This window comes from Oreochromis aureus, linkage group 14 (genome assembly GCF_013358895.1).
Source record: "Oreochromis aureus strain Israel breed Guangdong linkage group 14, ZZ_aureus, whole genome shotgun sequence".
Lineage (NCBI taxonomy): Eukaryota > Metazoa > Chordata > Actinopteri > Cichliformes > Cichlidae > Oreochromis > Oreochromis aureus.
Genome location: NC_052955.1, coordinates 37,449,352 through 37,476,181, shown reverse-complemented (window position 1 = coordinate 37,476,181; position 26,830 = coordinate 37,449,352). Strand labels below are relative to the sequence as shown.

Here is a 26,830-nt window from a genome sequence, read left to right as displayed (position 1 = left end):
CATAAATAGTGAATTGTCCTGACAGAATATTGCGTTTTGCTTCTGTTATTACCACGGTACATTGACAAAAACATATACTTTTATTCACAGGATAAAACAGTTGTTTTGTATCACTAATTGCCCAGTGCGATTACAACATACAATATTATTGTCACTGCTACATTTCTGTAATGCGTACCAGAAATTATTTCCACTACTAATTAATTACCGTTGAGCTCAAAGGTCCTATTAATAAACGGTTAACGAATGTGTATTTATGAAGACGATTTGTGAGACTGGCAAACTTACGATACGTACGATGGTCTTTCGTTCTACACGGTGCATTTCAAGGTCCTGTACCCATCCGTCGGTAACTGGACCTGGGCTTGTTGCAGTGACCTGAAGTTACTAAAAACTTCATGAGTGTATGCACTCACTCCAAGAACCGTATAATTATAAATATGAGCGTGGTGAAAGTTGGGCAGCACGCTAACGTCTTTTGTCCACTCTGTGTGCTCGTAAGGGTCTCACCCTTTCACTCCTTTGATTTTTTCCTCGTATCTTTTCTTTGACTTTTCATCAAGTCTGTCTTTGTACGGACCGGCATTGTTCTCCTTCGTTTTTGTACATACCTTTTTGGGGGGCAAAGAAAAAGCAAGAAGGTATTGGAACCGGAGAATGAACGTTTTGCGGTGCTGCAAATGTTTGCGTTTGATGCATTGCTTTGATTGTTTTGCCACCAGTGCCCGGCATGCAATGCGCGAAAGTCACGTGGTCTGTCAATCTCTATTGAAAAACTCAGACCAGCCCATCTGGTACCATCTTAATCTTGAGCTGGTCAGTTAAATAGCAGAGCGGTTTTTTTAAATCAGTTTAACTGCTTTGGTGTTAATGAAATCAATAGGTGCACTAGAGGGGGCAACAATACGATAACCCAAACCAAAACAGGAATGGATTTACTTTTCTGATTGAAAGGGTCAGTGTCACTACTGGGAGCATGAGGCAACACCTGGACCTACAGAATAGGTAGTCCAACTGCTCCAGGATGGCACATCAATAGGTCCCAGAAGATTTGCTTTGTCTTCCAGCACAGTCTTAAGAACATGGAGGAGATTTGTGGTAGAAGATCATTAACCCATCAGCAGGACATCTGCTCTCTTTTATGCAAGGAGGAAGAAGAGAATCACTGCCAAAGCCTTACAAACGTCCATTCAATTCGTTTTATATAGCGCCAAATCACAACAAGATACTCAAGACACTTTATATTGTAAGGTTAAAAACCTTACAATAATTGAGAAAAAATCCCAACAATTAAATGACCCCCTTTGAGGAAGCACTTAGCGACAGTGGGAAGAAGCAAACCTCTGGTAGAACCAGGCTTGGTGAGGGGCAGCCATCTGTCACAACTGGTTTGGGTGAGAAAAGACAAGTAAGCAAGCAAGTAAACAAGAACCATTAATGGGAAGCCCCCAGCAGCTTACGCCTATTCCAGCATAACTAAGTGAGGATTCAGAGCCACCTTATCCAGCCCCAACTACATGTTATATCATAGAGGAAAGCTGGCATGAAATTCAAACTGTGAGCTGGTTCCACAGACAACAGGCCTAAAAAAAAGGAAGAACCTGCCTCTTAGGAACCACAAATAAGTCAACAGTCTGAGACCAAAGCACTCTGTTAGGGTGACGAGCCATATGCACATTAAAAGATGACGGGACCTGGAGGAACACACTGTGGAGTGGTAGAAACAGCGCAGAGCTAGCAATGACAGAAAGTGACTGTGACTGCTGTAATGACTATTGTAAACAAAGAACTCCCAACAAAGGCTGCCGTAGTTGTTGTGCTGGTCCAATAGTAACCCATACATGTTATAGTGGTAGCCACCTGTCTAGCACAAGTCTTGCCGTCAGCGGAGGCATCAACTGGGATGGTGGCTGATGATAGGTTTGTAGCTTGAACCTATTCGCTGGAACGTTGAAGGCAATGTGATTACACAGCAAGCAAGACACGAAGTAGGCAAGTTCTTTATGTTTCACGTGCACGGGAGAGAACTGGACAGGCGCCGTTCCTTCGCTTGACCCCAGTTGCTCTCGTCCGTTCCCCCGTAACACTGCTCTTTTATTGTGGTTACATGAATATGCATAGGTTCATTAACATATGACATAGGTATACATGTGAACAAAGAATACCTTGTGTGTGGGGGTCAAACTGTGACCCCAGGAAGACTCCCCAGAGCCGTCCATCTAAACAAAAGGCACTTAGACTAAAACAGACATAGATACGTTTATCCTACCATAAAACAATAAGACAAGGTACGACCTCTCCCATGCTCCTAAAATGTGGGTGTGAAAGTCAGAGAGCTCTGGAATGCACACAAAGCTTGCAGACTATTAAGGATCAAACCTCTACCAATCTACACCTAATTATAAAACTCTAAGAATATATAAGTAGATATTTCTAAGCATAAATGACAATCACAATACAAATCTAACAGCTGACCTCACCGCCATGCAAACGGTAGCATGATGCAGTGCACCAATGCCAGCTGGAGAGACTACGATACCAGTCCAAGTGCCAGACAGAAACACTGGAAAGCCTGGTTGCTCAGGCTGGCTCCTCTCCAGCACCTCTGCTGCTCCCTCCAGAAGTGACAGTAACACTCCACAGGATGGGGGATGGAGATGACCCCGAACATTCTGCTAACATTTGCTACACCCGCCAGGACATCGGTGACCTGTACCAGATATCTGTTTCGTGTGTCTTTCATCGCATGCATAACATCCCAGATTACATAGCGAGACCACCGGGCTCTCCCAGGATTGATGTCGGGTCTAGAAGGCAGCGCAGATGGAGGAGGGAGAGGAAGCAAACAGGCGTCATGCTAAGGCTAAGGAATCAACCACACAAGCCACCTCTTCTGAGCCTATATCTCTCCAATGCAAGATCCCTTGAGCATAAAACGGATGACCTGGAATTGCAAATAGCGGGAAATCGCTATGTTCGTGACTGCTGTGCCTTAATCGTCACCGAAACCTGGTTTCACCCGGGAATACCCGAAAGCTTGTGCAACAATGGGGCAATTATAAACAGACACTGCTCCCCGAACCTAAAGTACATGTCCATAAGATGCCGGCATTTTTTTTTCCCCCTTCCTGAGAGAACTAACAGCAGTGATTAGGGCTGCTCAATTAATCGAATTTTAATCTTGATTACGATCTGGGTTTTCAACGATCATTAAAAATGACTGAGCCGATTATTAGCACCTCCCTCGTGCTTTACTCTCGCGCTGCTCCGTGTGGCAAATCGAGCGCACCTCTCTGCGTTTCGAACACACGTCACAACAATTAAGAGGACCCGAGGGAAGCTCGGAAAGCTAAGCAGAAGTTATTTGGAGAGGAGAGGATAATGGCTGCTGAAGAAAGAATGCCATTGGTTGAAAAGAGGTAAAACGACTTCAGTGGTGTGGAAACCAATGTTCCCTCTAAGCTGCGCACGTGCGCAATTGCGCACTGCTGGCACGGTCTCTGCGCACAGAAAATCTGCGTTGCGCACAAAAAAAAAAAAAAAAAAATCTAACCTGAATTGAAATTAAAATTAAAACTTTAACAATTCTGTTTGGCAGTGTTAGTCAGTAAGTGACTGGCTGCTCCTGTATGGGATTAGAACGATGCCACCTTATCCTATAGTCCAGCCAATAATGCGAGTCACATTCGTATATACGCAGCCAATCAACGTCGTTGACAGGCTATGACAGCGTCCTTATGTGCCGACACCGGTGTTTTAGCTAGCAAAGCGGCATGGCTGATGTGCAGTGAAGCCACATTAATGTCAACGTGTACAACCATTGGAGATGTGAGCAGGTCAGACGGAACAATTGACGGAAAAAGTGTAGACTTTACACCAGTTTTTAAATTGTGTTGATAGGCCACGTAAAACCAGAGTTATGATAAAAATATATGCAATGTTTGGTTTTCTTCCTGAATACTATCGTTGTTTATATTTACTGCGGGAAGAAAGCGGTAAAAGCGGCATCTTATAAGGAAAACGCTTGAAAGCACTCTCCGCCTGTGAGCAAAAACAAAACCAAAAAACCCCCCACCCTTTCCTATTGGTCGTGAAAAAAGTACCGTGTCGACCAATCAAAAAATGATATGGCAACGTGGCATCTAGCTATTAAGAAACGGGGAAGTTTCAGGAGTAGTGGCGGTGTTCTGAGATGTGAGAGATTTGAGGCGTTTAGCGCAAATCTTGTGTAGTTAGTGTGTAGTGTAGTCAATAGTTTTGTTGTGTGTGTCAGAACAATGAGGCGGCTGCTGAATGTTACAGGTGTTACAGGAGTGATACATCTCCTGTTGTCAGGCCTGCAGGTATCAGGCTGTTGTTCTCCTTTATCTCATAGTGGACAGAAATTATTTTTTGGAGTGGCACAAATAATTTGTGTGGCATCAGATTTGATGCAGAACAGCTGATTGTTCTGTAAATAGTTTGAAGTGTTTGTTTAAAAAAAAACGCCTTGGCTGCATTAAAAAAAAAAAATAGTTGCAAAGAACTTTGTTGTTTGCCAAACTGAGTTACTTTTTTGAAGTAGTAACTATATAATTAATTGCCCAACATTGGTCATTATATACTGTATTTTGCAGACAGAGTTATAGGACTCTCCCAGACCACAGACTCATACTCATAATACAAGTCAGAGCTTTATGAAAAAAAAAGAAAAGAAAAAAAAGAAAGAAAGTTGTGTTTTCAAAATTGGAGTTCAAGTTATTTTTACTTCCAATAGTGTTAACATACTACACAGGTCATGAACAGGATTTTTTACATTTTCATTGTAAGTGGGCTAAAGCAGTTAATTAAAAGTAGTCTAACATAAATGTAAATGCTGTAATTTGATTATTTTAATAAACCATGTAATGGATTAGATGCTGGCGTGACCACAGTGCACACGTCTGATGTCGCTCACAGTGGTCCAAGGGACCGCTCAGGGAGTTTGTGTGTTCGCTCAGACACATGAAATATTTGAGGAACATTGGTGGAAACATTATGGGTTGTGAGTCAGGCGTGGATCAAATATTGTGCAGTATTTTGAAGTTCACTAAACATAGATGTTTACATTTTTCATTTATTTTTTATATTGCAAACATTTGCACTGTAATCAGTATTTGCACACTATTTTATATTATTTTTTGACAATCTTTAAAGCCATTATTCAATACATCGTTATTGTTAAATATCGTCAAATAATCGAGATCTCAATTTCAGTGAAAATAATCGTGATTATCATTTTTGCCATAATCGAGCAGCCCTAGTAGTGATCATCACAGCTGTGTACATTCCACCTGATGCCAATGTAAACATGGCGCTCTCCATCCTGCTGAACACGATTAACGAACAGCAGCGGCCCACCCAGCGGTGAATTTAATAAGGTCGACATGAAGACTGCACTCCCCTAGATCATGTTTACTCCAACATTAAGCACGCTTATAGAGCCAAACCCCACCCCCAGTCTGCCCACCTCTCCCTCCTGCTCTCACCAATCTACACCCCTTCAGATGCAGTCCAGGCCCATTACAAAGACTGTTACAACCTGTCCTGGCCAAACTACAGAACTGCTTCACAAAGACAGACTAGGACATATTTTAACACCAGGACCTAGAAACATTCACAAAATCAGTACTGGACTATATCAAGTTCTGTATCGGAAATGTGACTGTGGACAAAACCATTCGGGTTTTCCCAAACCAAAAACCATGGATGACCAGCCATATCTGCACACTTCTCAAAGCCAGTGACACTGTCTTCAGGTCAGGCGGAAGACTTCTGTACAGGGCTGGTTGAGCTGATCTAAAAAGGGGAATTAAAAAAGCCAAGACAGACCAGAAAAAAAAGCATAGTCCCACCTGTCCAGCAACAACACACGGGAGGTGTGGCAGGGCATAAACCACAGAGTCTGTGCTGTGAAAACAGAAAACCTGAGTAGCTGGCAGAAGAGATAAATTGCTTCTTCACCCGCTTCAAAACACCACAACACCAGCCCTCATCTGCTTTAGCCCTGCTATCATCCTCATCCTCACCTGGTTCCTTCACCACTTCACTCACTGTAAAGGACCATGATGTCAGACGGGTGTTCCTAGCAGTGAACTCCCACGCTGAGCACCGGTTCCCCCACAGGGCTGTGTGCTGACCCTTTACTGACATAATAGGTAGTAACCAGACCGAAAAGCAGCGCACATTTCGGTGCTTTATTTCGGTGCTTTTTTTTTTCTTGAGATGTCATACACTTTGGATTCTAGCCAATCATTTTACCTTTCCAAGGATAGTAGGCGAGCCCAGGTACGTATATTCTTTTAGAGCAGAGCTACAGATTAAAAATGCCCAAGGCGAAGCGGTCAAAAGTCTTGCTGTACTTCACAGCAAAAGATGCAAACTCAGCAGCCTGCAACAAGTGCTTTAAGGTGATACTGTGTAAAGGAGGTAACACCTCGAATCTGATGAAACACCTGGCGACGCATAGCGTTTTTTTAAAAGCCGAGAAATGCACCGTATTTGATAGCTTGCTGCAAGACCTCACACTGAGCACATCTACTGCGGGTGTGGTGCCTGTTATCGGACCCGGAGTTAGCAACATCCCCCCAAGAACCCGAAAAGGAGAGTCCTGGCCCCTAGCCCTGCCAGTGTAGCAGAAATGATGATGGATGATGATGACGACAGCAGCAGCCGTTCTTCTCTGCGTGAGTAGCTTAATGCTGTTCATGTGTAATTTACGTTGAGTAGGCTAACCACGTTATTAAATTAATGCACGTAAGGTGAACTAGCAAACACCGTCGTAGTTACATGCGGCTGTCTTCTTGTTTGATAGAGTGATACCATATATGCCCTATAGCTGCAGAAAAGGCTAACATTGTTATCTTTTTACAAAAAAAACAGCTAAACATGAGAGGTTTTAGGACAAAGTTTGTGTTTTCCATTGTTTAAGCACCGGTTCCAACCAAAGGAGGTATGTTGTATCAACAGAAAAGGGTAACTTGGTTATCATTTTGCAGAAAAAAAAGAGACTGCTAAAAATAAAAACATAAGAGGTTTTTGGACAAAGTTTGTGTTCTCCATTCTTTAAGCACCGGTTCGAGCATCGTTTAAGCACCGGCACAGTTTCAAAAGTACCGGTTTGGCACCGGTATCGGATAAAACCTAAACGATACCCATCCCTAGTGCTGAGCCCCCTCCTGTTTTGTCTCTACACCCACGACTGCAGTTTGACCCACAACAACATCAACTTTGCTGATGACTCCACTGAAGTCGGACTCATCTCAAAGCGAGTCGAGGCAACCTACAGAGAAGAAGTCCTGAAGCTAGCAGCCTGATGTTAAGAGAATACCCTAGCACTGAACACCAAGAAAACTAAAAAGATTGTTGATGTATAGGAGGGGCTAAGTCGGTGCTGTGTCTCCTGAAGTTGACACAGCACCGACTTAGCCCCTCCTATACATCAACAGTGAGTTTGGGGAGAGGGTCCACACCTTCCGGTTTCTCTGCGTCCTCATCTTTGCTGACATCTCCTGGACAAACAACATCACAGTGGTCGTCAAAAAGGCCCAGCAGCGGCTGTACTTCCTGAGGATTCCGACCTGCTGCTGACCTTCTACCGCTCGCCCATTGAGAGCCTGCTGACATACTGTATCATAGTATGGTAGGGCAGCTGCACTAAGGCAGATAGCGTGAAGCTTCAGAGAGTAGCAACACAGAAGATCATCAGCTGCCCTCTCCCCTCCCTGATGGATATTTATTGCTCCCCCTGCCTCAGCAGAGCAACAAACATCATCAAGGACAGCTCCCACCCTGGTTTTGACCTGTTCAACCTGCTTCCCTCGGGTAGGCGCTACAGGTGCATCGGCACAAGACTGACAGACTTAAGAATAGTTTCTTCCCAAAAGCCACAACCACTCTGAATTCACACATGCACTGAAATATGGTCGTCCCCCCCCGATCCCAATCACCCCTATATACAGACTACACAACTACCATCACCACTGTGCAATACTTAAGTTACGTCCAAGAGCCCACATTGTGTATATATATATATATATATATATATATATATATATATAACACTATTTATTCCCAATATTTGTATATTTGATATTTTTGATCAATATTTATGTTCACATGTATATAGTGCCGCAGAACTGTGCACCTCACCTCCTTTCTTTCCCACCTGTGTGCACTGAGCAGGACGATGCTCTGTAATCTCATTGTACATGTGTATAGTGACAATAAAGACATTCTATTCTATTCTTCTATTCATACCCAGTTGTTGGTGCCAAAATGCCACCAAGAAATGATTTTCCAGGCAGCTCATTACAACTGGATGGCTGATCACATGGGATATGATAAAAGTCCAGAATTCTATTGGCCAGGTATCGGGGGGGGAATGTGCACCCCAGCATATCCTGCCTGACATTAATGACTTTGGGGTGTCCACATTCATGGGCTGCATCCTCCTGAGGCCGCATTTGTAGGCCGATTACGTCACAGCGACGCGACGAAGGCTGTCCAAATTCGTGGACTTCTCCAAATGCGACCGAAAAATGCGTCCTCCTTTTCCCCCCGAATTTGAAGGATGGGTCGGGTGTATCCTTCGTGGCCCACCATATCCCAGAATTCTTAGCACGGCCCAGTTTCCAACAATGCCGGCCGCTACTAAGTTTTAATTGTGTGGATGCCCTCAAAGGCATCCACACTACTGAGTTCCTGTTTCTCTTTATTCTTTACACTTTATTCTTTAAGTTGCCACTTTCTTTGCCGCTTAACTACTCCCTCAGTTTTCAACCGATTTTCTCCGTTCAAACTCTAAACTGTTCTGCTATTTCTGCTAATGTGTGCTATATCTTTTGGTGTTTATTACTATTATACTTTTTAAAATATTACACTTTTTTCCTTTAATTTGTCCCATTGAAATGAATGGGAAACTTCCACAATTCTGCTAAAACTTGCTTGTTTTTGAAACTTAACTACTTCCTCATGCTTTCACCTACAAACTCCATTCAAACTTTAAAATGTTCTCAACTTATTGGGCTATTCCTGTGTGATTCAGCTTTTTCAGATCTTCTACCGTTTTAATTTTATACCTCTTTAAGTTTTCAGTTGCAAAATTGTGATTTTTCAGAAAATACATGCGTTGCTATGGTTGCTATGCAATTAAGTCAGAGTGAGTGCTGGTCCGTTCTGAATTTTCTCTTCATGTCCAAACAACTTCTTGCTACTCGCTCAATTTCCACTCAACCCCCACAAATTATACATCAAAACGTAGGTATTTTTGCTGGCTTTCAGACAATGTCACTATTTTTATTGTGAGATTTACCGTTTTTTCGCAATTTGCCTCGAAGTGACACAAGGTCTGAAAACTCCCCCATTCAAAGTCTATGGGGAGGTTTTGAAATTCAGAGCTGAAATTCTGAAATGGGAGGCATTTTCAAATCGCCATATCTCTTTAACAAAGCAAAGTTAGGACATGAGGCTTGTGCCAATATATCTTCAGACACTGCTGACACTCACAGTGGAAGCAGTTTTTACAATTATCTTACCGTTGAGCAATGAATTACGTTTGTTTGAGGGGTGGAAATCTGTCCTCCTCTCAGTTTTCAAACTCCGAAAATGAACCCGTTTCTTCACTCGTCTTATCTCCGCGACGGAGGTACAAAGAGCAATGAAAATCGCAGTCAAAGTACACCAAAGTCCGCTGATTCACCCAGTACAAGAATTATGCTGCTAGCCCTCCTAGTTTTTGAGTTACGACGTTTTGTAACTCCAAAAGCGGCGTTTCGCCTCTCACCGCGATCTAATTGTGACTGGTCATCAATCTGTTTTTCAGACGCCCGCCCCCTGTCCAGGTGGCGCAATCAGTTATGACACGGCTCTGCAGCTCACAGATCGTGGGTTCAATCCCAGCCTCTTCTGCTGTTTTTATTAGAGTTGTCAGCTTTTTCACCTTTTTTCAGTTATGTGAGAACCAGTTTGGCTCAATGAGTAGCTGAAAAGTTCCAGCCTCTTCTGCTCTTTCGGAAGAATTTCAGCTTTTTTCACCTCTTTTCAGCACAATTTTCAGTTTTTCAGCTCTTTTTTTAGTAAAAATTTCATCTCCTTCACCCCTTGTCAGCTACAAGTTCAATTTTTTTCAGTTGTTTTAAGCACAAATTTCAGTTTCTTCACCTCTTTTCAGAACAAAGTTCTTCTTCTTCACCTCTTTTCTGATAATTTCAGCTTGTGCTCCACAGTGCACATTTTTCCTCTCATCATATCTTTGTTTGCAACCAGACCTCATTTGGCTCAGAGGGTTGAGCAGCTGCCGTGAGACCCGGTGGCAGAGGTTCGAGTCCTACCTGTGACAGTTGCTACACATCTTCCCCGCTTGCATGCACTCTGCTTTCTTGACACTCTTCAGTGTACCCTTACACATAAAGCCATCTTCATCAAGCACGTCTGCGTCTACACCTCTTTTTTAGCAGATAATTCTGCTTTTTCTGTTGTTTTCAGCAACTGCTGCTCAAGTCTCTGTGTTTTAGACGCCCGTCCCCTTTCCAGGTGGCGCAATCAGTAATGACACGGCTCTGCAGCTCAAAGGTCGTGGGTTCAATCCCACCTTGTTCAACTTTGTTTTTTCACTACAAATTTATACACTATCACAGACCTGTAATTTATATTGCTAATTTATTACAATTCTGCAAAGTTTTATGATTTTAGCAGCTTTTCTAATATGGACCTCAGATTCTTGCTAACGCTCCATGGCAGAAATACATACAAGTACACAGCCTGATGAAGCAGACAGAGGCAGTACCTCTGATTGGTGAATTTGAGCAGAACCAAGTTGTTCTGCCTCTTTTCAGCAGAAATTCTGCTCATTCACCTCTTTGCAGCGCAACGTTCTGCTTCTTTCCCTCTTTTCTGCAGAAATTCTGCTGATTCACCTCTTTTCTGCAAAATTTTCAGCCTTTTCACCTCTTATCAGAACAATTCTCAGCAGCTGCTGCTCATTTCAGCAAAATTGTCAGTCTCTCCACCTCTTCATTTGGAGAATTAGTTTGGCTCAGTGAGATGAGTGGCTGCCTTGAGCCCAGGAGAGCCAGGTTCAAATCCTGCTCAGGGCAACATTTTTTTTTCACCACCATACAACTTTTTGCAACTTTTCATCTTTTTCAGCTTTTCAGCAGACAGCTTCAGCGTTAAGGCATCCACACAGCATTTTCGCAGGAAATGCAAATTTTTCTAGTATTACTCTTATTACTCTTTCTGGGTCACAAAATAAACTGTTAAGATATTTTCAGGCGAGAATGTAGCTGTGTAAACTTCAAATATCTGCTCAGTTCATCAAGACATCACGTATTTGCAAATTTTTGCTCCGACGTTTTCGGAGATGTCTGTTACACACCAGCTCGATAACTAGCCGGGGTGATAAGAGCCCACTCCCCACACATCGTTTTCAAACCCCCCATGGTCTTTCGCTACTCAGGTTAAACATGATATATAAGTCACTTAGATCATTTAAAATGTTATTGTTTGGCTTTTTCCAGCGTTTTATTTGTTCCTGAGTAAACCGGTTTGGGTGAGATTAAAGTTATAGTTCTCACACAGCTGAATAAACGTCAAACGGAGAACTGATTAAACAGAAGTGCGAGATGATCGAGAATTTACGCCAGTGTCCTGTTGTATTTTACATAGCAAGGAGCAGACGGCCGAGTTTAAACTCCACCGAGACAGCAGTGACGCAAAACTGAAGGCTAGACCGTCCAGTTTCACAGCCGCTCACTTCTGGCCTACCTGACCTTCGGAGGACCAGGCACACGTAGACTGCGAAGGCCGGGTCCTCAGGAGGATGAATTTGGACACCCCTTTTGTGCTCATTACCATTAATGGAGGTTCCATATTTTTTAATTAAAACGAAAGTTGTAGATTGGCCTATAATTACCTAAGATAGGTGGGTCAAGTGATGGCTTTTTTTTTCTTTTCTTTTATTATACCTTTATTTAACCAGGAAAAGTCCCATTGAGATTAAGAACCTCTTTTTCAAGGGAGTCCTGGCCAAGAGGCGACAACAGTGACAACAGAGGCTTTTTAAGTGACGGTTTACTGTATTACTGTAATGTTAAAGGCCTGTGACATGTAGCCCATTAATAGAAATAGATTGATCATATTTAAGGACTGGTAGGACATCTTTTAGCAGTCTTGTACGAATGGAGGTATAATAGACACACTGATTAATTGTAGGAAGTGAGTATGAAATTTACTCAGAGAGATCAATTGGACAAAGTCTAAAAAAATATCAAGACTATCGACAGTAGCTGTACAAAATGATAGGTCTGTAAGATGGTTCTGAATATTTTTTAGTCTAATGGTTAAAATTTTATTTCTGAAAAAAATTCATGAAGTCATTACTAGTTAAAGTTAAAGGAATGCGTGGCTTAAGAGAGCTCGGACTTTTGTCAGCCTGGCTGCAATGCTGGAAAAAAGTAGCTGATCTGCACTGTTTTGGCACATGGTACTGAAGAAGATAATGGTGGAGGAATTATATTGTTAAATTTAGTTACAGACACTTTCAGAACGATATCTACTACAGTGAAATGTGTTCCCAACTGCTGTATAATGCATTATTGTAAAGTTAAACATTATTAAGAAATGATTAGACAAAAGACGGTTTTCAGGGAAAAGGAAAAACAAAAACAAAATGACACTGAATAGGCCACTGGTGTGAATGTCTTTGAACAAACAAGCAGAAACAGACTTCATGAGGATGGCCTGAGAATGTTCTTTTATACAACACAAACACTGTAAGAGCATATGGGAGATGGACACAACACAAAATAACAATGTTCAGTGGCTAGTAAAGCTAACAGCAGACCATAGTCCCTGAATAGGGTCCAGTAACCATCAGAGAGGCAGACATCCCCCCCCCCCCAAAAAAAAACAGGTCTCAAGTATGAAAAGTTGGACAGCACCATGCCCAGAAATTATTCACTTCACAGCTACTGAGCTACTGGCTAAAGAAGTCAACTGCACTCCATGGATGAGATGCACACACAATGGCCAGACAGTCCTGATCCCCAAGAATCATCAGAAGGCACTTGTCTCATCCAATTATCAGCCAACAATGTACCTCAGCACAACACAGAAGCTCCTGTCAGGCATCATACTGGCTAAGATGAATAGACACTTGACAGGGCTCAGAAGGGAACTGGCAGAAACACCCAGAGGGGCAAAACATCAGATACTGGTAGACAGAGCATACACTGAGAGACCAGACTGATCAAGAAAGCCTATGACTCAATGCTCCCCACATGGATCCTGGAATACCAGAACTGTACATGATCACCAGGATCCTAAGAGCGTTCATCAGGAATTCAAGGAGGAGGAGCAAGAAGAGGAACATCATGAAAGGACAGGCACCACTAGCAAATAGAAGAAGTGGCTGAGATGGAGTGGCAGGAAAACACTGGACTGTCGCACAGCGACACTACTCATGGCAGCACAGGAACAAGCGCTAAGCAGAAAAGCCATAGAGGCTGGGTTCTACCACACCACGGAAGACCCCAGGTGCAGGCTGTGGAAAGATGCCCCTGAGACAATGCAGCACATAACAGCAGGTTTCAAGATGCTAGCAGGTAGCACATATATGGAACGTCATAACCAAGTGGCTAGCACAGTATATAGGAATATCTGTGCGCCTAGTATGACATTGAAGTCGCAAGATCAAAATGGGACAGGTTGGTTCCACAGGATCTTGACTGGAGCTAAGATCCTGTGGAATTTTCAGATACAGACAGACAACTGGTGATGGCTAAACAACAGATACAGTAAAGGTGGACAAGCAGAGTGATGAAGAGTAATGACACATGTAGCTATACCAAATGATAGCAACATCAGGAAAAAGAACATGAGAAGCTTGAGAAATACCAACAATGTGGAAAGTTAAGGCAACAGTGGTCCCTGACATCCGAGATCTCTGTCCAAAAGAGTGCACTCCTAGGAGCAGCAAAAATACTACATAGGACTCTTAACCTGTGTGTTGCTATGTGTGTAAATATACACACATACACATATACACTAACCCATTTTATATATGGAAACCTTTAAGACTATGAAGAACATTGTTATGCTTTGTTTAATCTCTGATAAGGTTTTAAGAGTCACTGACGATCTGTCTATTCTAACTTGCTGCACCGTACCAGGTATGAGCAAGTGGTGCATTTATTGTGTATCTGGCATATTAGGAGCTCATGCAGCCATAAACTTAGTCGGTAAATGGTAAATGGACTGGTTCTTATTTTGTGCTTTTCTACTATTTCTGTGCACTGAAAGCACTTTATCATATAAGCACTTTTTTCTGTGAGGGTTTCTTTTCTATCGAACATTCACACACATTCGTACTCCAATAGATGTGTCGCAGAGAAACTCGGGTTTCATATCTTGCCCAACGATATTTGGCATGCAGACTGGAGTAGTCAGGGATCAAACTAACCTTCGGATGAATAGATGACCTGCTCTACCTCCTGAGCTGCAGCCAAGATTCAATATATAATTTTATATATGAATTGATGTATAAAAAAAAATAAAATAAAAAAATAACACAACCTTAAGCACAAATTGCTGTAAAAAAATTCACTTTACATCTTCAAGGATTTTGAGATCATTTTCAGTAAACAAAGGCAGCTCACAGTCACGTGAGCTGTTAAAATGTTAATATTAAAGTGATTCCCTACTATCGAGTGCTAAAGTGCTAACTCAAAAGGATTCTTTCTATGATATTGTAAAGTTTTTCCTCACTATGTAAAAGGCCCAGTGATGAATTATGTCATTATTTGGTGCTATATAATGACGTTTAAATTTTTCCTTAGCTGAACTGAATTGAACTATGTTGAACAAACTGGAATGTTGGTGGCAGGTACAGGAATGGCTCTGCAGAAAATAAACAATCAGCTGCATATTGAGATATTGCATTTACTATCAGGGACAAATAATCACTTTTTGCACCTTGGGAGGAAGTGGTGTCCATCAATGCTGCAACAGACTTTGAGATAATGTAAATATTTGAGCTGTCATTGTAGGAAAACTACATGTTACACATGCTAACCTCCTGAAGTGTCCTAGAAAGCCACAGTAGTGAAGAGAGTGAGACAGCATGACTGACAGGAGCACCCTGGACCCGAAGAAGCTACATACAGTTCAACCTTATAATTTTTTGTTTGGTTTGAATCTGTGCTTTACCGTCTGTGACATACGTCTTCGAAGGTTTTAAGAAATCTGCACTTGAAGCTAAAGTTAACTCCTGTGTGACTGCCCAACTTTAAATTCGAGAGCCCCACCCCACCCACCTCGGCCTTTCATAGTTATTATAATCATATTAAAATATAGTATGAGAGGGTAATTTAAAAAATAAAATAAAAAATAAATAAAAACTTGCTGCAAAGTGAACAACCCTTTCTATGTCACGGAATCTAAGAGATAACATGGCGTAGCATGTCTTTAAATTGCGTACACAATACAATCATTCTCTTGCTTTCAAAGAAGCAAAAGACTGGATAAACAGCCGGTAGAACCCTGGGTCACCTATGGATCTTAAACGTACCTCTAAAGTACGGATCTCCCGCCGGGTGAAGTCGTTGGATGCGGCGCATCTTGTCCTAAGAGAGAGGAGGCTGCTGATCGAGATGTCCACCAGATGCTGGATGAGTCGGCACTGGTGCAGAGCTTCCTGAGCTCCTGTTGGTTTCGCCGTGCTGCTGAGGGCCGACCTGTCTCCTCTGTCCACAGCTCCGTCCATTCCACCACATTGGCGCGACTTGTGTCATAAACTGCGACCTGAAGACGTTTCGCACACTGCCGTCAGCGCTTCCTCCAAACACTGCATGCTTTGACAAGTTTCCGTGTTTGTACTTCAGCTGCTACTAGTGTTCAGTGGGTTTCACCAAGATATGTAAGAATAAAACAAATGCAGCGGCAAAACCTTCTCGCTAAACTCGTGTCTGTGTAAGATTAATTAATATAAAGTAGCCGAAGCTGTAATATAACAGTTTTGAGTGTATGTATGAGCTGGTTCTTCAACAGGTGATGTTTCCCAAATAACACGAAAACTTTCCCTGTTTTATTGTTGCTTTGAACAAAAACACACCTAGGAACCAGCTTATCTCTATACCTAGCTTGTTCTTGACGATAAAATGAAAACGAGAAAAAGTGGAGCACACCGGAAACTGAGACCTTTCGCATTCAAAGTAAAAGTTTCAAGCTTTTAACATTGTATTGCAACCTGACACATGACAAATAAGAGGAGCTAACCCCCCAAAGTACAACTTGCTTGAATATTAAATATCCTTCAAATGTTTTCGTCACTTTTCAAAAGCATGAATGTTTATGAGTGCGACCATCGGAGTGTTGTCAGTGTTGTGATTCGGGTGGAATGGCCGACTGCAAATTAAAGTACCCACCATAAAGCTCACACAAGCGATGTGTCGTGTCGGTCAGGAACAAAAACAGCTCTAGAGCCGGCTCTTTGAAGTGAACGATAGAATTCGGTTCCTGCCTGGGAATCGGATACACTTTTTTTCCCTCCCCGCCCCCTGATTTTTACCCCGTTCAAGTCGTACGTGATTGGGCTACTATGTGACGTCTGAGTGTCCGCAGCAAACAATTATTGGTCCACTGAGGAAGAAGGGGGAGGGGTTACAGACCCAGCACATACACGCACACAGAAGCATAAGGGAGGTACGAGACTTCTGAGAGTGAGAGAGAGAGAGCAGCCACTGCACAGACAACAAGCTGGGAAGGTGAGAAAATGAGTGACAACAGGAAACGCAGTAAAATTTTAGTCTTCTCAAAGAGAATTTTCTCCAGACAGGAATATATTAAATATTTTAATCTCTATTTTGTTGCGTGATTCTTTATGTTGTTTCACTGTGAATAGTTAAGTTTATAAATATTTATGAGGTAGATATGTGTTTTGTATGTTTTTTGTAGCACTGTTCCATGTTGAGTATAATAAGCCATATAAATATTAAACATTTGGTATAATGTATGTTTTGTATATTACTAATTTAAATGAATTGATTACACATAAGTTTGTTTTTGGTAATGCATTTATTTAAGAATTATCCTTTCTGAAGCATTAGATGGCTATATTTACAAAACAGACTACATTTTTTATTCAGTATGAGTCACAATGGTGCTCATTTACGTGTGCATGGAAATATTCTTACACAAAATTACAATCCGATTCATGAAACAGCCACATATGTTTTTGTTTTTTTTACCACAAAAGAACAAAATAGGCCTTTCTTATGTTAGTAAGGCTGAAATCTTGTGAACCAAAAGGCTTGTGCAATCTGGCTACACTGTGCATATTATCTGCATACTGACATGCCCCCATTTCTCTGTATTATGAAATACGTTATCTTCAGGTGAATCTGAGTAAGAAGTGAATACCTTTTTATTATACTCATGTACAATGAGATTAAAAGCAGCTCCTAACTAGTGCAGACATGTCAGGGGTGGGGGGTAAGGTGCACAGTTCTGCGGTGCTGTATACATATTCAAGAATAAGTAGGGATTTTATATACGGTGTTATTGCGCGTATTATTTGTCTATAGAGGGAAGTCCTTGGGTTGGCAGGTTAGACCAGCGGTCCCCAACCTTTTTTGAGCTACGGACCAGTTTATGTCCAACAATATTTTCACGGACCTTTAAGGTGTCACAGATAAATACAACAAAATAAAACCAGTACTGGTACCAAAATAAAGAAGGTTTATTCATAACACACAGGAAAAGACCCAGGGAAACCGAGTTAACAATAAAAACAATTTAAAAAAATAACGCTAAAAAATGATAAAAAGCCTGAAAACCATAAATTTCATACCCGAGCCTCAACTCTTACAGCCTGTTACCAAACAACTTGTCGGCCCGGGAGTTGGGGACCACTGGGTTAGACTGTGTAGTCAGTGCATGTATGAGTTCAGGGTGGTTATGGCTTTTGGAAAAAAAAACTGTTCTTGAGTCTGTTAGGTTTTGTACTGATGCACTTGTAGCATTTCCTCGAGGGCAGCAGCTTGAACAGGTCAAAACCAGGGTGGGAGCTGTCCTTGATGATATTTGTTGCTCTGCTGATACAGCAGGGTGTGGGGGGTATAAAAGGGGAGAGGGCAGCTCTGAAGCCTCTCCCTGCCTGCCATGGCACACCTGCCGTACCATAGTGTGATACAGTATGCCAGCAGGTTCTTGATGGATGAGCAGTAGAAGGTCAGTAGCATGTTGTAGTCCAAATTGTGCTTCCTGAGGACCCACATGAAGTGGAGCTGCTGCTGAGCCTTCTTGACCAATGCTGTGGTGACCAATGCCCTTCCCCCACACTCATCATTGATTTACAGGGGGCTAAGTCAGTGCTCTGCCTCCTGACTATGAAACGATCTCGTTGATTTTCTTGGTGTTCAGTGCCAGGTGGTTTTCTGAACACCAATCTGCCACCTGCAGGACTTTCTCTTCGTAGGCTGCCTCGTCTCTTTCCACGCAACTCCCACACCTGTCTCCACCTAGTGGCTGTGTTTATTTAGGTTTCAACATTTTATCTGTTTTATCAAGTGTCTATTTTGGTTTTTAGTGTGCATTTATTCAAAGAGGAATTATTTTTATAGACAAAGGATCCAATTATTAAATGTTGCTTTATCCTAACACTATGGAGAAGCCTTATAGGAAGACCTACTTGTTTTTTAGACTGTGATCTGAAAGGTAAATTTGTTTGTTAGAAGCAGCCTTGTTGGATTTGTCTTTTAACTTGGAAATGGAGAAAAAAGCCTTTTCATGTCTAATTGTGGAGTGGAAGACCTATTTGGTTTTTGCATGTTAGAAGTGGCTTTGTTGGATCTGTCTTACCTTGGTAAAACATAATGTGACTCTGACTGTGACTGTTTAAACAGCATGTCTTTTTATCAAGTAAAATGTCCTTTTTGCGGTTGTTTACTTCACCTGTTCTGGTTGTGAGCTTTGCTGCCCCCTCCCCCACTCACCCTATTATATTACACTCTGTAAGTCAAATTGGCAGTTTGACCAACACACGACCCTGCTCAACAAACCACGTGAGAAAAGTTTTCCAGACACAGGTCAACCACCTGTTTGACTTTGTGAAAAACAACTAAATGTTAAAATCGTCATATTTTACTATAAAAGTCGACAGTGTTTCACAACACATGACACACCGTACCCTCAAGCAATACACTTGTATTTACACAATAATCATTATTATGTCATTGAAAATACAACAGTGTTTTTGGGGGGCAAACTTTTACTGTAATTACTGCTACGGTACTTACCAAACCCCTCTGTGTCATGCATGTAAATTCAAATGCAATATATGCATCTTCATCATCGATGTGTCAAAACTAACCATCACAGATGGTGAAATGTGCAGACTGCAAGTCATCGAACCACCAACCTTCCGATCAGTAGATGACCTGCTCTACCGCCTGAGATACAGCCACCCCACTACCGCACGCATGAGGCTAGTTTTGTGTGTGCAATGGACATGCAAGGGAAGAAATTCTGTTTAAACACATTAAAGTGCGTGGCTGCATTCATCTTCCACTAAATGCTATTTTGTTAATACTTTGCTGAACAAGGTAATGACATGGCAGGCCCGTCCACACATACATGCTTTTTAGCATTCTTTATTAACACTTATTACGGTTGCTGCTAGAAACACGCTCAGTCGACTGCAGCTCTGCAGCTCACAGCCCGACTCACATCAACAACAATACTTAAATCCAGGACCCAAAATACTTTTAACCCAGCGAGGCGCAATTGTGGATGCCCTGCAGGTGCATTCGCCTCCCGTGCAGCGGCACCGCCCCACCACACAAGGTATCGCCCCAGTTGTAACGATGAGATGGAGTCATGTTATTCCAATGTATGACAAAGCCTATGATCAGAGATGGATAGATTCATTTTTCTTTCTGCCCATGTGCTTGGACAAAACACTGTCTGCCTTGGGATTTGATAACCCTGAAAAAGGTTTCTTCCCGCCCACATTTAATACAAGAGCTAATGAATTCTATGTAGGTCTTTATCTTGACCTGTCATTTTATGGCTATGGTAACATGAATGAAAATGACAAGGTGAAATTCATGGTGTGGTACAATGCTTTCTGCAAGAAACACTTAGATTTACAGGCAGAAATGCGAAGGTACTGTGTTAATGATGTTGAGGTGAAAGGCATGCAAAATATATTGCGAGACATAGGGCTGATAGTTTATACACAAATAGACTCGTTTTCATACGCCACTCTTGCATCATATTGCATGGGAATTTTCAAAACCTTAGAGACAAACTAGCTTTGACTCATGAAGGCACATATGTTGAACAGAATAAGACATTTTCAGACATATCTCTTGAAGGGCTCTGATATGAACCCCACAGAAAAAACACTGTGATCAAACTGACATCCAGATGAACAGAATCAACCGTTTGGGATTTACTTACCTGGATGATTGAGCATGCATCAAGACACCTTTGTGAATGGGATACCAGATTCTCTGAGTGACGATGACCTTTTACCTCCAGATAACAACAACTTACTCATTATCGACGATGTGATAAGTTCAAAACGTGTTTACACAATACATTCATCATAGGAACTTGAGCTGCATATATTTGGTTCAGAATTTGTTTATGCAAGGAAAATCCAGTAGAATGTCATGTGGTGCCAAAGGCCTATACAAAACTGGACTCAAGTGCAAGATTGACGTGGAGAGACAGTAAAGTCAAGTTAATACAAAAATGTTATTTAACACAAAACACATAGTTATATTGACATGGGGGACATAACCTGGAAACCGGGCGTGTGGTAAGGATTCTAACATGGTAGCCTAAAGGAGGTAACACAAGGGGAGACTGGTGGCGTGGTGGTCACAAGGTCACACTCAGGAAAGAGGAAAAGGGAGTGAGTAGGTGTACAGTCTGGTTCAGAGATAACAGTGGAATTTGAGATCATATGGCATGACTCAATATTTTGCTTTTTGTGTATGGAGTCTTAGGCTTGGAGGGGGAAGCAGAGGTCCGAGTGGTGAACTGAGAGCAACAAAGATGGGTTGACCTGAATTCCAGAACTCCTGGTGAGCTGCGGTGGCAAGAGGGCAGGCAAGTGAGTATGGCCGGTATTTTCTTCCTCAAGTGTGGTGTGAATCCGGTGAGGGTTGTGACCAGTGTCCAAAAGGTGAGTTCTGTTGCAGTGTGGAACTGTGGCAAGTAAATGCAGCTAGAGGATATAGAAAGCAAGGTATGCCATACAAGGACGTGGATTCAGAGCGAGAAGAGTGAGCCTGTCACCAACATAGGTGAGTTGACGAACTGGTGGTGAAGCGACGGTGACGCTGGTCATAAATAACCTCTGCTTATTGCAACGGATTAGCTCCAGGTGAGCTGCCCAAGTGAGAGGATGGCTGCTCTGCCCAGAGACAGACACCGGAGGAAAGGGCCCACACAGGAACACGCCTGGCTCCACATGCGCACTATCACAGTAGAACAATTTCATTGGACACAATTTAATTCTGTTTAATAACCCTAGAGATAAATATCAAAATTCACTTTTAGGTAGACAAATGATTTCAGATAGAACAAAATACTTTTTAGGAGCTTTTAATGATAAAATAAAAATGAACTGAATTAAAGTATCTATATAAAAAAGAATGGCAGCACGGTGGTTAGCACTGTTGCTGCACAGCAAGAAGGTCCTGAGTTCAATTCCACCATCAGGCCGGGGTCTTTCTGTGTGGAGTTTGCATGTTCTCCCCGTGTTTGCGTGGGTTCCCTCCGGGTACTCCGGCTTCCTCCCACTGTCCAAAGACATGCAACTTGTGGGGATAGGTTAATTGGATAATCGAAACAGACTGGTGACCTGTCCAGGGTGTACCCCGCCTCTCGCCCCATGACAGCTGGGATAGGCTCCAGCGCCCCCCGCGACCCTGAAAAGGATAAGTGGAAGCGAATGGATGGATGGATGGATATATAAAAAAGATAGAAACCCTGGAAATTACTTTAGGCAGAGAGTCATTTTGTGGATTATATAAAGATGGATTGTGTGCAGGGAAACAAAAGGTCAGTAAGGGGAATTCTTCAACATCCAGGATGTCAAATGTAGTTTCAAGCTGGATATCTGATTTTTTTTTTTTTTTTTTTTTTTTTGCCTGTCCCGTTTGGCTCTTTAGCCATCAGAGTTGTTGCCTGAAGGCCAACAAAGATACCCAACGGATTTACTTTACCAAGTGGATCATCACAGCCTTCCCATATTGGTCCATTTGATCGACCTTTGTTGTTATTATTTATTTTATTTTATTTTCAGTTGTTACAGACGGGACAGACATGGCTGGGGGATAGGAGAGGGAGAAAGAAAGATGAAGGAAAAGAAAAACAGAGGGGAAGAGAGACAGTGAGAAAGGGCACTTAAAATGAAAAAAAAAATCTCCTGGATCACCTGTTGAGAGAAAAAAAGTGAAAATAAGCAAAAAAAGAGAACAACATAATAAACACAACACCATCGCATTAATCTAGGCAAGTATAAATACAACAGTAAATACTAAATATTGAATGTTGTTGTGCAGCACGCAGGATCGACAGCGCACAATGTGCTTTGAGGGCGCAGCCAAGAAAGGTGTGATTTGTTTCTATGAACAGTGAACACCCTTGTGCACACCCATGTGCACACCTGTGTGGATGAGCGCACTTGTAATCAAAAGGTTTCTCCATGTAACGATCTGCTAGAGGGTGTAGGGAGCCATAGCCCTGTCCTCCAGGGCATGAAGCATGCATGGAGGAGATCCAGGCCCCAGACATCCAGAGGCCCCAGAGTGCGAGAACCCAAGGAGGACCACCGGAGGGGCATCCGTGCCACCCTCCTGGGAAGAGCTGAGGAGAGCCCCAGACGAGGGGTCGACCAGCAGCCACGGAGCAGAAGCCAGGGGGGCTGCAGTGGCGTGCCCGCAGGCTCTGCCGATAGCCAGCTGTGCCAGAGTGAACCGAGCCGCAGGCCCAGAGGCCTGAGGGCCCCCCACTCCCTGGAAAAGGCCCAACCGAGCCACGGGCGCCAGGCCCCGCCAAGCAGCCACCAGGAGTGAGCCGGTACATACCTGAGCGCCCAGCCCCGGACACCAAAAACCACCAACGCACCGACACCTGAGGGTATCAGCCACCGGCAGTGAGAATGGTGAGGGGAGATTGGCCTCCATACTTTGGAGGGCCTGAGATGTTCCCAGAGAGGTGGAGTCTTAGGTCTGACCTGACACATCAACACAGACGTACAGGCACATACAGACACTAACGTGCATTCCCACCCTCATGCACACATATAGAAATACTCAGCACTCACCCAACGTAAGACAGACACAAATGGACATTGTACACACAATCACACTCCCCAAACATACTCTATACCCCAGGTCCAGGTACCCTCGCCCCCAGAGGGGGAAACTGCACCTAGACCTAAATAATCAGGCCCCATCTTATCTTAATGACCTTGTAGTACCATATCACCCCATTAGAGCACTTCGCTCTCGCTCTGCAGGCTTACTTGTTGTTCCTAGAGTATTTAAAAGTAGAATGGGAGGCAGAGCCTTCAGTTTTCAGGCCCCTCTTCTGTGGAACCAGCTTCCAGTTTGGATTCGGGAGACAGACACTATCTCTACTTTTAAGATTAGGCTTAAAACTTTCCTTTTGCTAAAGCATATAGTTAGGGCTGGACCAGGTGACCCTGAATCCTCCCTTAGTTATGCTGCAATAGAGCGACGAGGCTGCCGGGGATTCCCATGATGCATTGAGTTTTCCCTTCCAGTCACCTTTCTCACTCACTATGTGTTAATAGACCTCTGCATCGAATCATATCTGTTATTAATCTCTGTATCTCTTCCACAGCATGTCTTTATCCTGTTTTCTTCTTTCACCCCAACCGGTCGCAGCAGATGGCGCGCCTCCCTGAGCCTGGTTCTGCGGAGGTTTCTTCCTGTTAAAGGAGTTTTTCCTTCCCACTGTCGCCAAAGTGCTTGCTCATAGGGGTCATATGATTGTTGGGTTTTCTCTGTATTTATTATTGTGCTATGTACTGTACAATATAAAGCGCCTTGAGGCGACTTTTGTTGTGATTTGGCGCTATATAAATAAAATTGAATTGAATTGAATAGACCCAGGAGATGTTACCCTTTCCCCTGGGGTGCAGGCAAGCAGACTGCCCAGGCTGTGCACCAGCAGGGAAGCCCCACATCCCAGACCCCAATCGAACAGCCAACACCTCCTCCCAGTCCCTCCCCCCCAATGGCTAACAGAGAACGGGGGTGTGTGAAGACCCCATACCTTCCTCCTCCCACTCATGTGTAGTGTTGCTGCGTGTTGTTCTAAAGTGCATTTAAAACATGGGAGGGCATGATGCTGCTGCCAGAGAGCAGCAGGTGTTACCATGCCCCCTCTGGAGAACCCTCAATGTCTACATTTAAAATTGAGAGGTGGGCACCGGCGCCAGAGGTGAGGTTGAATACACAGACCGTCCTCTGGACGCCGTGTAACGTGCCCACCCCCAAGGCCCTATATGTATGTGTTATGAGAGTGTGAGTAATGTGGGTGTCTAAGTTGTGGAATAACTTAGACACCCACCCAGCCACAACCTCAGCCACACACCAACGGGGACCGAAGCCCCCAAGCCCCAGCCAGAGCCCCGGCACGGAGGCGGAGCACCCCAGAACCCCAAGCCCCCACACCCGCCCTGGATCCACCCAGGGGAAGCCAGGCTACCAGGCCAGTAACCTACGTCCGCCAGCACAGACCCTTCCCAGCCCTGCTGCACGCAGCCACGAGGAAAATACCATCTAAGAGCCACCAGAGCCACTAACCAGGTCATGACCACAACCCCAGTTTAAGCCCTCCAGGGATAACATCCCTAGGGACTCTCCAGATGCCCTAAGCCTGTCCCTACCTCCACATCAACCACAAGACAGGACAAAACCACAACCCCCCACCCACACTAGGTGACGGAGCCGATCAAAGGAGCCCAGAGGGATTGATCTAATGTGGTGGCAGAGGTTGTATCAAGACTAATGTGATCTATTAGATGGTTTCTATATTGGCTAGAATTATGATTATTTTTATTTTTCCAGTTCATGAAGACCATTTTCTTGGCAATGCATAGGGCAGTAAAAACCATGTGGACTGTATTTATTTCGATAGTGACATCATCCAATTTCCCCAGCAAGCACACTAAAGGGGAGGTTGGAATGTTACATTTCAGACACTTTGATAAGTCTTCACATATCCTGCACCAAAACCTCTGAACTGGTGGACAGAACCGAAGAGTGTGGATGTAATTGTCCGGTGTGTTGCCTTGACAGTGTCAGCACTTGTTGAAAGATGTAAAGCCCATCTGGAACATCCAATGACCTGTATAGTGCACTCTAATCAATTGAAAGGTTTTTAAGCATACGTGTGACCAGGGGTTTTGGTCTAAGCTGACTGATAAATCTGCTTCCCATTTAGCAATAGGAAGGGATATTGATTCATCTATTTAAGAAAGTGTTCTGTATATTTTAGATAATAATTTGGGGGATTTAAGAGTAAGAAATTGTACCACACTTGGTGGTGTTTGTAATTCAACTTGACCGGGTTTACATTTCTTTTTTTCTATGGATTTAATTTGTTGATATTCTAGAAATCTTTTCTTGTTGATCCCATATTGTGTAATTAGTCTGTCAAATGGAATCTGTCTGTTCCTTCTAATATATGTTCCAAGTATTTAATTCCTTTACAACTCCAATCTGGAAAATTAATCATATTATTGTTTTCTAATATGTCGGGGTTATTCCAGATAGGTGTACGTTTGCATGGGATTAATGAAGACTTATTTTTAGAAACTCCCACCATGCTGTCAGAGAAGAGCTGATGTTAATGCTTTTAAAGCATTCATGTCGTTTGATGTTTGAGCTGATAAATGGTAGGTCTGAAATCTCTAGATTATTGCATAGTGCCTGTTCTACATCTAGCCAAGGCCCAAGGGGGTATGTTTTAACCATCCTGAAATGAACTGAAGCCTGATGGCTAATAAGTATTGTTGAAAGTTAGGCAGATCTAGTCTTCCTTTATCCTTGGTCCTTTGTAGTGTTTTTAAGCTGATACACAAGGGTTTATCTTCCCAAAGGAATTTAGAAATATATGAATCCAGAGATCTGAACCAATCTTGCGGCGGTTTCGTTGGGATCATTGAAAATAAATAATTTATTTTTGGCAAGACCATCATTTTTATAGCGGCGACCCTTCCCAGGAGTGATATGGGTAGACATTTCCATCAATCCAGATCGCCTTCTACTTTTTTTAGAAGTGGGATGTGGTTTAATTTAGTTAAATCTGCAAGCTTAGGAGAGACATTAATACCTAAATATTTAATGTTTCCAGATTGTAGTGGGGCAGAAGAAGAATTATGGAAGGAGCAATTAATTGGAAGAACTGTTGATTTTGACCAGTTAATTGAATAATCTGAAACTCTGGAAAACGAGTTTATTAGTGTAATTACCTCAGAAACTTGGTTTGTGAGTTTTGGAGAAAAAGCAACACATCATTTGCATAGAGACTGATTTTATGTTCTACGTTCTTGCATTTTATGCCCTTAATTGTTGTGGCCTGTCTAATTGCTGCTGCTAGTGGTTCAATAAAAATTGCAAACAGTGAAGGGGAGAGTGGGCATCCCTGCCTGGTGCCCCTCAGGAGACAGAAGCTGGAGGATGTTTGGTCATTTGTTCTGACACATGCTGTTGGGGAATTATATAATATTTTTAGCCAGTTTATGAGTTTCCAAAACCAAATT

At 42.8% G+C, this 26,830-nt stretch overlaps 1 protein-coding gene across 2 annotated transcripts in view; it reads right to left on the bottom strand.

Moving 5' to 3' along the window:
- The window catches only part of ksr1b (kinase suppressor of ras 1b), a 67,670-nt gene extending 51,096 nt beyond the window's left edge, over positions 1-16,574 (bottom strand). The window contains exons 1-2 of one of the 2 annotated variants that reach the window (XM_031746659.2): positions 16,443-16,574; positions 15,587-15,819 (exon numbers count right to left, since the gene is read on the bottom strand). In XM_031746659.2, coding sequence (XP_031602519.1) covers positions 15,587-15,781 — 195 coding nt within the window. In that variant the 5' untranslated portion in view covers positions 15,782-15,819; positions 16,443-16,574. Of the gene's footprint in view, positions 1-15,586; positions 16,219-16,442 lie in introns of those variants that run through there. The other variant, XM_039597985.1, reaches the window with a different exon arrangement.
- Positions 16,575-26,830: the final 10,256 nt, after the last annotated feature.